The sequence below is a fragment of the Sinocyclocheilus rhinocerous genome, unplaced genomic scaffold (assembly GCF_001515625.1).
Source record: "Sinocyclocheilus rhinocerous isolate Xijiao unplaced genomic scaffold, SAMN03320098_v1.1 scaffold566, whole genome shotgun sequence".
NCBI classification, from domain to species: domain Eukaryota; kingdom Metazoa; phylum Chordata; class Actinopteri; order Cypriniformes; family Cyprinidae; genus Sinocyclocheilus; species Sinocyclocheilus rhinocerous.
Window position 1 is genome coordinate 208,209 of NW_015647044.1, and position 11,292 is coordinate 219,500.

At 36.8% G+C, this 11,292-nt stretch overlaps 2 protein-coding genes across 2 annotated transcripts in view; one reads left to right on the forward strand and one right to left on the reverse strand.

Annotated features, from left to right (window-relative positions):
• Positions 1-5,530: 5,530 nt before the first annotated feature.
• Positions 5,531-8,214, reverse strand: med8 (mediator complex subunit 8). The gene is made up of 7 exons (XM_016512834.1): positions 8,128-8,214; positions 7,751-7,872; positions 7,526-7,670; positions 7,305-7,445; positions 6,086-6,173; positions 5,763-5,999; positions 5,531-5,660 (listed from the first exon to the last, which is right to left on the reverse strand). Exons 1-7 carry the CDS (start codon positions 8,131-8,133, stop codon positions 5,596-5,598), a joined length of 804 nt encoding a protein of 267 aa, XP_016368320.1. The 5' UTR covers positions 8,134-8,214; the 3' UTR covers positions 5,531-5,595.
• Positions 8,215-8,908: 694 nt separating this feature from the next.
• Positions 8,909-11,292, forward strand: part of LOC107708571 (protein SZT2-like) — a gene marked incomplete at its 3' end in the record, with an annotated part of 67,037 nt that continues 64,653 nt past the window's right edge. The window contains exons 1-2 of the mRNA XM_016512833.1: positions 8,909-9,031; positions 10,143-10,268. Of these exons, the coding sequence (XP_016368319.1) occupies positions 9,008-9,031; positions 10,143-10,268 (150 nt within the window). The remainder of the gene's footprint in view (positions 9,032-10,142; positions 10,269-11,292) is intronic.

An 11,292-nucleotide genomic window follows, 5' to 3' on the forward strand; every position in this document is an offset into this window, starting at 1 on the left:
AATGCATTAATATTCATTATTTAATATATTATTATTTTTATTATATATTATTATGATATTTACATTATAATGCCAATTCATGATTATACATTTAAAGAGAATAATGTATTAAAATGTTCAATGAATAATGCATAACATGTATAATGTGATACGACATGGGAAACATACTTATTCATGCACACACACACACAATATATACTGTATGTATATATAGGCTATAATGCGAAACTCTAGGCCTATTATAGTTATAATAAATGATAATACTTACTAATTCATTGTTATACATTTAAAAAGAGTAATGCATTAAAACATGATCAGCATCCTATTTAATTTGTTATATCAAATGTTATCTTGTGATACCACACATTAAACTCTTTAAAGATGTCACCATGAGTATAATGACCATTATATGGATCAGTTTTATCATTTGAAAAGATTCCTTCTGAATTTTCAGACTCAAATTACCAGAGAAACACACCTGAAGAAACTGATTATTTATCTTTTACTCTCTAATATATCATTACTCTTGTGTTTTGTAATGAGTACAATCAGTGCATTCACAATGAAATACTGCACTCTAAAAAATGCTGAGTTATATTTAACCCAGCATTTTTTAGTGTAACATAATCTGAGTGAAAATGCGCAATATGATGTCAGAAAGATCAAACCATTATTTGTAAAAGTTGACGCATGTCACAGAATGGTTGAATAAAAAGTGCAGGAACAAAGATAAATTCTGAGACTGACCATATACTGTATGCAGGCACTGCAAGAAAATAAAATAGGACACCACAAAACTATAACGAGACTCTGGAGCCCACAAAATTCCCTTTTAATTTAAATAAACATAAACGTTCCAGAAATGCAGTGTATTTCCCCCCAAAAAGTTTTGAAATGCCATGCCCAAATGCATCTGCTGTAAGGTAAAATCAACAGAATGAGGCTTTTATGATGTGCGCGTCTTTGCGCGTTCTGCATAATGCACGTATGATGTACCGAATCAATGCCAGTACAATGCACACACATCATCTCTCAGGTCTACGGGGCAGGAATTAAAGCCGCGCGTCTTTGTTCCCGTGCGCGGATTACGGAGCAGCGAAGATCTCTCGTGTGTCCAGAGGGAGGATGAGCCGCGTCTGATCTCCCCTCGTCTGTATCGAGCAAAGAAATGTTCTGCACGATGGCTTTATCATATCGACACGCCGGATGAGGGTCGTGAATTGCGCATAGCTGCGGGGATTTCAGCTCCATCACAGCAGGAGCGTGAAGTTCCTCTCTAATGGCTGGTGTCGTGTTGTCACAGAGGAGAGAGAGAATAGAGATCGGGTTAGATGTCGGTGTTGGTTTTCTGCTTAATTCAGGAGGACGTACGTAACAGTGTCCCGTTTGCGTCCGTCACGCGTCACGCTCCTCTGATCAGCAACTTTTCCAGAAAGAGCCTCGCGCTATTCGCTTGCGTTCGTGTCACTCGCGCGATAGATGTGGATCAAACCGCAGCGCGCGTCGAAAACGCTGCCAGTTCTGACGAGATGAACTTTTGGCGATGTGGGTGTTGGAAGTTAAACAGCGCCGAAAGCGGCTCGTGTTAATGAATCAGACGCGCATCTTTGAAAACAACGCCTCGAGACAAACAGCAAACTTATCTCTTTGAAACACAGATTCCAAACAGAGCGCGCAAGTGAAGGGCGTGTGGGACGCGTCGCGCTGATGCGGATACAATCTAAATACCCTTGAAAGCCGATGGCAGATTGTCAGAGTCCTGCTCATCCAGACCTGTGTCTATTCTGTCTTTCTTGTCAAACAATTATCACTGTTTTGAAGGATTAAAAGTAGGTTTGGCAGAACAAAAAGGCTGTTTGATTTGCAGTTTGACTGTTTTCTGACGCGTTCCGCTGCTTTGTAGGGGTCAGGTTAAGTTGATTTGTGTGATAAGTTATTGAAGAGTGTGTACTCGGGGTCAGAGGGGTCAGTGTTTGTTGTTATTTCTGTCTCAGCTCAGTGATGTGGAAGCTTTTTCTTTTCTTCCCTGGGTAAAATAGATCTGGTGAGCTCTGTATTTCTCTGTAGACAGATGAGTTTTCAGAAGAACTGGTGTCTGAGACTCAGATGAGACATAGGCCGCTGTCACATTGCGTTCCCCCTACACCCCAATGCTGGGAAATGCCCTGCAAAATGACACACACTTGAAAATCTGAACTGCATTTTTAAATCATGGATCATAGAATTGTTCAATAACAAGAACATTCAACTATAGAAGCTTGTTTCTGCCACTGAATAAATAATCATAAAAAGGTAATTGCAATCTCACAATTCTGCATTTTTTCTTGCAATTGCGAGTTTACATCTCTCAGGTCAGACTTTTTTTCTCTGAACTGCATGATAAATTTGCGATTGTAGGACAATGTCAGAATTCCTCAGAATTCCTCTGGACTCGCAATTGCACCTCACAAGTTTATGTCTCCCAATTCTGAGAAAAGAAGTCAATTGGAGGATATAAACTTGTGAGAAAAGGAGTCAGAATTGCGAGTTTGTATCTAGCTAAAAAGTCACAATTATCTTTCTTTTTTTTCCCTGTGGTGGAAGCAAGCTTACATAATAAACACACAAATAACAACAAATCAATTTTTTCCATAATAAAAAAAAAAAAAAAGTTTAAAGTAAAAAACGTAAAGCCAAAAGTTTGAAGCCAAAAATGTAAAGAAAAACAGACAAAAAGACTACTTAATAGATTTAGTGAGGGAAAGAACTACAATCCCATGATGCATTGTGAATGACATTAATAACATTTAAAAAGATGGAGAAGCATAAAAGCCAGACTAAATTATGCTCTGACCCAGCTCAGCCCCTAGTATCTAAAGGAGCAATGCTTTTATGCCACCTCTGAGCAGCATTAAACAGTCTGTGTAAAGACGCCTAAATGCCACTTCAGAAGAGCTTTTGTCCCACCTTTGCAGTGTAATTTTGGTATTAGACATTTAGTTGTACAACTAGACTGCACACACTCACACCACAAACAATCTTATGTAGTTACTCATTACAAACATACATTTAAAAAATAAATAAATAAAAAAAATAAACCTAACTGCTTCAAAATTCAAAATTTCAGTACGGGTGTGTGTAATTTACATTGTAGAGCAAAATGGCCAAGAATCGCCTGTTTATATTTACCGTACAACTTGTTTTACTAATAAATTTAAAAATCCTATCATAAAAATCTCTATGGGAAAAATGAAAGGACAAAATAAGTCCTGAATTAAGGCCGCTGAAATAGTGTTTGGTGACGTTACGTTTATTGGCAAACGTTTTGTGTTCCCCCAAGAAACTCTGCAAGAGATTGAACACAAAACTGTTCATGTAAATAACATGAGACGAGAAGAACAGCGATGTTTCTTGGGGGGAACACAAAAGCACATTGTTGGTTGTTAAGGCGTTCTCATTGGTTTAAAGTGCATTGCTATATGATTCCTTCAGTGTTGGATGGTTGCCAGGTTGTTGATATAAAAATGCAGAGGTGTTCTGAGTGGTTGTAACTCGTTGCTAGGGTGTTCTGAGTGGTTGCTAGGTGCGTACTTACTGTAGTCAAACAAGTGCACCGCTCTAGTCTCTATTGCTCATCGGGGACCTGCTCTCCATTCCAGTTAAATCACTATATGAAATGCATGATGATTGCATCTCCCTCCTGCTGTACATCCACAGGCATGATTTTGATCGGCTCATTAAAACAAACTTTTATATGGATGAACTGGGGTTTAAAACCACGTTCCCACTGCACTCAATGCAAGCCGTTTGTCTTGTGTTTTTGGCCACATGAATCCACTGAAGTTCATTTGAGCACTTGCACTGATCACAAAGAATGACAAAGAAATGTAATTTCAAGATCAATGTCTTGATCAGTACAATCTCTAAATCACAACTATGAGGATTATGTTAAAATTTTAGGTGGATACAGTATCAAAACTTGTTCCAGTCTTAAAAAAAAGAACCAAAGAACCAAAATGAATTTTTTTGCACTTGCTATATTGCATACTGCTGTATTTTGCCATTTACAGTTGTTCTATGTTTAATGGTGAATATTTGCTGATACTGTCTGAATTGGTGGGTAAAAGCGTAAAAGTTCATTCTCAGCAATTATTTACTCTTATGTATTCATTAACACCCACAAAACACAAAAGGGAACTGAAATTTTATACCTAATTTATGTGCACATCTAGGAATGTGATTACATTTTGGAATCCTCTGAGAAGGTTCATGTATCACCCGCCGATGCTCCTGATGTGCTAATTGCCTCAAAGAACTCAAAAGGGTCCCAAATGGCTTTCATTTTCACTTGCAGATTTACCATTAAACACCCCCGTGATGTGAGGTGTTACTGAAGGTGTGTGATGCTGTCGGGTTCACGAGTCATGGGCTGCTGGTAGAAGAGCGGTTAACAGTCAGTGGGGTTAAAAGAACAATGCCTTTTTCCCTGGTCCTAAAGCGTATGAGATTTCTATTTGTTTATGGAGCAACACAATGTGTGCATAATCATCATGATAAACAGAAAACTATGATACATGTCAAAAAACCATTCACCTTGTAATACTTGTTTGTTATTGAGGCTATGAACAGAATGTTTTACACTCAGCTGCGATTATGTGACATTCATATCAGCTGAAAAAATAAACCAAAAAGTACACTTAATTGTCACTAATCATAACACTGTTCCTAAATGAGGAACATTAAATAATGAAATTGTAAAAGTTCCCAAGTCAACACTTAAACTTGTAATTAAAATGAAACATTTTAAACTGAAATATTTGGGGCCAGTAAGATTTTTATGTTTTTGAAAGAAGTCTCTTCTGCTCACAGGCTGCATTTATTTGACCAAAAAATACAGTAAATCAGTAATATTGTGAAATATTATTACAAATTAAAATAGCTGTTTTCTATGTGAATATCTGTTAAAGTGTAATTTATTTCTGTGATCAAAGCTGCATTTTCAGCATCATTACTCCAGTCTTCAGTGTCACATGATCTTCAGAAATCATTCTAATATGCTGATTTGCTGCTCAAGACACATTTCGGATTATAACCAATGTTCCAAAAACAGTTGTGCTGCTGAATATTTTTGTGGAAACTGATACACTTCATTTTTCAGGATTCTTTGATGAATAGAAAGTTCAAAAGAACATTGTTTACTTACAATACAAATCTTTTGTAACATTATAAATGTCTTTAATGTCACTTTTGATTTAATGCATCCTTGAATAAAAGTATGAATTATTCATTTAAAAAAAAAAATCTGAGCCTAACTTGGCAGTGTACTTGGCCCTTAGACACACATTCAATAAAAAAGCCAACATTGCCACCTACTGACTAACATACACTACTGTGTTTAGTATGTGTAATGCGCTTTCACTGCAGTGTCTCTGTTGTGTTTCTCAGTACTACATTTGAATTTATTTCTTTGAAGTCCTGAAATCTGATGTGATAAAAGGAAATTTGATAACACACGATTTCAACAAATTTGTTTATTGAAAATGCACAAAACGAATGAGCTTTTTTGCTTTGTATACCAAACTTCCTATCACAAAATGCAGCATTTATGAATGAAACTCATCGGTTGTAAGGATGCATGGATGCAGACTTGATGTTAGTCTTGATGCTGCTGGGCATTTTACCTGTTAAAACAGAACGTGTAGAATTTTAAAAAACATTGTATAAGCATGATAAATGGTGATTTTGCGTCTAAATGTGTTTGTGAATGTTATTAAATGTGGTACCAGGTTGTCCAGGCTGCTGTTGGGCGACCTGTCCTCCCATGCCGGCCTGATGGCCCGTGGTCCCAGCGATTGTGACCTGCTGTAGTGTGGGACCTGTTGACATCGTCGGCTGTCCAGGGTGACCAGGAGGGACAGATCCGGGTGGTCTGCATTTCGACAGGCCCTTTCCGAACCCCACCGCTGCCACCAGAGCGTTCGTGTCGGCGGGATTGAAGGATGGCTTGTTTTGTCTCAAAGCTGAATAGAAATGTCCATTCTACATCAATGACTTTGCACACGTGACAAATCGGCAAATATAAAACTAGGCACAACGGTTAAACTACCTGAGCTTTCAGAGTCTCTGTCGTCACGAGGATTATTCAGCTTTTCCAAAAGATTCGAGCAAAGTTTATTCAGTGTTTGGATCTGTTTCTAAAAAGAAAACAGAACAGAATTCAACAACTAGCCTTTATACATTTCACATTTGTGACCCTGGAGCACTAAACCAGTGTTAAGTCGCTGGGGTATATTTGTAGCAATAGCCAAAAATACATTGTATGGGTCAAAATGATTGATTTTTCTTTTATGCCAAAAATCATTAGGACATTAAGTAAAGATAATGTTCCATGAAGATATTTTGTAAATTTCCTACTGTAAATTTATTAAAACTTAATTTTTGATTGTTAATATGCATTGCTAAGAACTTCATTTGGACAGATTTAAAGGTGATTTTATCAATATTTTGATTTTTTTGCACCCTCAGATTCCAGATTTTCAAATAGTTGTATCTCGACCAAATATTGTCCTATCCTAACAAACCATACATCAATGGAAAGCTTATTTATTCTTCTAAAAAAAAATCTCAAGTTCAAAAAATTGACCCTTATGACTGGTTTTGTGGACCTGGGTCACATTTAAAATGTATCTACATCAGTTACTTTGAAAGTTAACCCTGAGGTGGCCTTCAAAAAAAGAAAGAACATTTTTTTTATATTGTTTTGAATTTTTTTAATAAAAAAAACAAAACAAAGGATTTCAAATTTTTTTTAATAAAATTGTGACATTTGTGGCATTTGCAATATGAACACTAAAAGAGTTGTGGACATGATTAGAAAAGGCTAAATGGTTTCAAGAACAAACAAAAAAAAATCACGATTTTCGAGGTCAAAAAAGAATGCAAAATTTAAAAAATAAAAAAAAACAGCATTGCTTTGGCATATAATCTGCAAATCAGCCAAAATGAAGTAGCAAAATCTAATAGAAATCAATAATTATGCATGAAAATTCAATTATAAGCAAATTATATATATATATATATATATATATATAATTGAAACAAAATATAGTACATTTCTTTCATTAAAAAAAATAAAAAATAAAAACCCTTATTGTTTTCGGTCTGTTTTGAGCACTGACAATCAGAAGGGTGTACCAGAGGGTTACAGAAGCCTCATTTAGTCTGAATACCTTTATCATCTGGAGACAGGGATTTAGGCCTTGCTAGATGCTTGCTACGGTGTTGCTCTGTTAAGTCAAGTAAAGAACCCTCCTGGATTTGTTTACCTGAGCTACTTCAGGTCCGATCCGGGCCGCTTCGGCGCTCAGGTGTTTCTCCTGTTCCTCCACCTCCGGGTCGGGTTTGGTCCTGAGATGATCCGGCACAATCTCATGACTGAACACAGGCACCCGCTGCTCCGTTAGTTTCTGTAACAGAAGAAAAGGTCGTACCTTAAAAAAAGCTAGTTAGGCAGGCATAAGCAGAGTGACTGGGTGAATACGCTCACCACCAGCTCTTCGTCTCGATCAGGAGACAGCAGCAGGGGGATGATGACCTGGGACCTGTAGGATGGGGTCTTCTCGTTTTTTAACACCTTATTGATGGTGTTCAGCTGCCCGGACAGAAGGGCGAAATTATCCAGCACTGAGGGCCTGGATTCAAAACATCCGCGTCAATGCAGTGACAGATCCACTGAGCAGTTCATCAGGAAAGATCTGTAGTTCTCACTCACCATGCGAGTCTGTCATGCTCGTTTTCCAGTTTCAATATAAAACTCTGCAGGGAACCTTTCAGATGAGCCACGCGAGCGTGCAGAGACTCCAGAGACGCCTCCAGCTGCTTCTCCTCCCGCTGCTGTCGAAATAAAACACAAACATATCCCCCTTCAGCTCTTATATGATATAATAAAACAATAACAATGTCTCGCGTGTTTTTCTGCAGCGCAGCGCTCCACAGTTAGCTTGCCAGCACACAAACCTACTGCAAAAAGGTCTATTTTCGCACAACACCTGCGTGCTGCTGCTGCTGCATCATTAATTCTAACTGAGTTTTTCTTAATGTGAAACAGCTGCAAAAATAGACATGAAGTATAAACGTATAACAATTTACCTGCATTTCAACGCCACTGTCCAAACGGCACAATTAAGCGGAAGTAAACAAACACTTGCAGCAGGAAATGGAGTCCGGCTTTAAGGAAACGCGTCCGAGAGAATGGTTCCTAACTTAAAGGGATAGTTCACCCAAAAATGAAAATTCTGTCATCATTTACTCATCAACCTGTATGAATGTCTTTGTTCTGCAGAACACAAAGGAAGATATTCTGAAGAATGTGGGAAACAGAGCAGTTCTGGGGCACCATTTACTTCCATAGTATTTTTTTCTCCTACTATGGAAGTCAATGGTGCCTCATGTAACAGCCTGATTACAAACTTTCTTCAAAATATCTCCCTTTCTGTTCGGCAGAACAAAGAAATGTATACAGGTTTGGCACTACTTGAGGGTGTGTAAATTATTTTTTGGGTGAACTATCCTTTTAAATAGCATCGCTACAGATTTATATTTATATATTATTTTTTCGAATTTAATTATCAGAAGAAAACGTAGGCTAAGATCTCAACTGTTTATATTTCCAGTGCATCTACTGTGCCAAAGATGAAGTCAAAAATTCTCCTTAGCACAATTCTTATGGAATTCGAGATATTTAAAAAAATAAAATAATAATTTCATGTAAATTTTCCAATTCAGCTTTTCTCTCAAATTATATTTTAATGTATTTTTTTATAAGTTAGAATTAAAGTAAAAATAATAATATTATAATTAATGCGCATATACAATTTTCTCCATTTGAACGAGTATCGGGGCTTTTATTTTGAATTCGGGAACGGGAAGTGAAGCAGCTGCAGTCAGATGAGCTGCAGTTTACAGATATTGACACACAAACCCTCTAAAACTCGCTCAAAATCAACCTGCCAGTAATGAGAAGCACGGCATGGCAGACAGACAGGACAATGAGGTAAACTAAACTCTTATTTGGACCGTGTTTCTTTGTTTTATTCGGTTCATTCGGAATTGTTTACTGGTTAAGTAACAGAACACATAAACAGAACAGAGAAAAACATTTATTTTAGGGAAAATGTGAGACTTTTATTCTGTTATTCTTGCACCGAATGCCTTTTTCTAACCTGTTAAATAAATAAGAGATATTTGGGAGAGGTTTAAGGCGGAGGTTGGAAGTAAATCAGTGTAATGCAGCTCTGTCATGTGTCTGCAGCCCCTCCCTCAGACAACAACAACATGCTCTTCATCTACTTCATATCTGAGGGATATTGAATGAGGACACACTGCATGCATTTAACTCTGTTCTTCTTCACATTTAGCTGAAGCTTTTTTGAAATTCTCCAGCAGTGAATGCAGGTTGTGTTATAAACACTGCAGTGTCTATTTAACCCTGTCAGCAATCAAACTATAAAGACCTTTTTGTTCTTGTTTTTGTTTTCTTTTGTATGATAAACAGTTTTGTTTCTTTGTCTGGCGTCTTGAAGTAGAATATAAAATTTTTTCCTTAGTTTTGTACTACTTTTTACTTGTTTCTGGAAGGATAACTAAAAACTCAACAACCCCTTCAGATGCTGGATGCAGTTATGCTGATGGCTAGAGATCTCTATGGTGTCTGTAGAGCCACTAAACCCATAGTAAACATAACCAGATAGGAATATAATATAATGAAACATTCTAAATGTTAGATGACACCTCCTTGGCCAGTATTAAATTAGAAAAATGCATGGAAACAAACAAACAAAAATATAATTAGAATTATTCTGTAATATACTTTTATACACGTATATGCAATATTCTATTTAGCCTTTGTATTTGTAAACATGCAAAAGGGCCTTTATTTATCTTCATGATGTTGGAATCTGTAGTTAGATGGTGAACATATGCTGTACAGAATAACTAAAACACATTCAACATCATGAGGATTAATATTGTATCTGTCAAAAAGCGGCTTATTTCTCATTTCAAGTTCCAAAGATCAGCTTTTTAGCAGTAAGTTGCTCCTATATTGACATGTTAAGGTTAGTTCCCATGTTAAATGCTGTTTTCTGGTGTTTTTCTCTCTGAAGGTGGAGGAGGCTGAGCAGGTGTACCTGCTGATGAAAGAGGAGTACAGGATTTCACGCAACGTGCGTCTGTCCTGGTTCCTCAACCGGCTCAATCAGGTCGTTCGGCCCAGTCCACCGTCTGAGCTGGTGAGAGAGACCGGGTTTGCTTTCATTCAGTAATCGACTAATGGGTTTTGCAACGACTCAATGCGAATATCTAGAGAAAAGGGTGACTGATAGATCATTTCATTCTGATACACTGTCGTTTAAATTTAGAACGATGTTAGAAATAAGTCTCTTTTGCTCACCAAGCCTGCATTTATTTGATCAAAAATACAGTAATATTGTGAAATATTTTTACAATTTAAAATAACTCTTTTCTATATTTAAATATATTTTAAAATGTAATTTATTTCTGTGATCAAAGCTGAATTTTCAGCATCATTACTCCAGTCTTCAGTGTCACATGATCTTTCAGAAATAATATATATAGAAATAGTATATATAGAAATAGAAGAAATATTATAAGTGTCTTTTCTGTCATTTTTGATCAATTTAATGCGTCCTTGCTGAATAAAAGTATTAATTTCTTTTTAAAAAATCTTTCTGACCCCCAAACTTTTGAGTTATAATATATGTACAGTTTAATGATAGCAAATGAGATTGTACACAGTCGCTGAAAAGAAAAAAGCTTATTTTGCTTATTTACTCATACTCATAATTCCACTCCTGTTAACTGTGTCCAAGCAGAGATGGTTACTAGCTGATGCATTAACTTCAAAATGGCCAAATATCAGCCGATTTATCTTACTTTAAAGGAGACATATTATGCCCCTTTTTACAGTATGTAATATAAGTCTCTGGTGTCCCCAGAATGTGTCTGTGAAGTTTCAGCTCAAAATACTCCACAGATCATTTATTATATCATTTTGAAAATGCCTATTTTGAGTGGAAATGGGTGTAAACTTAAAGATAAAGGGGCGGTAATATCATAATGAGATCCCTTTGCAACGTCACCAAGGAAGCGAAATCAGACGTGCTCGTTTTCTCAGACGCTTGCAGAAAAAGGCTTCCCAAAACAAAGTTACTGGGTTAATCTTTTTCACGTTTCCTTGGTTGGTAGATGCACCGGGGGCCTGATTATAGCACTTAAAACCTGGAAAAGTCAGAT

Bases quoted from the DNA above. Each gene is read 5' to 3' on its own strand.
- med8 (XM_016512834.1), bottom strand. The intron at 7,671-7,750 runs GTGAGTGAGAAC...TTTTGAATCCAG, and splicing joins GAGCATGACAGACTCGCATG to GCCCTCAGTGCTGGATAATT. The intron at 6,174-7,304 runs GTAAACAAATCC...TTTTCTTTTTAG, and splicing joins TCGGACCTGAAGTAGCTCAG to AAACAGATCCAAACACTGAA.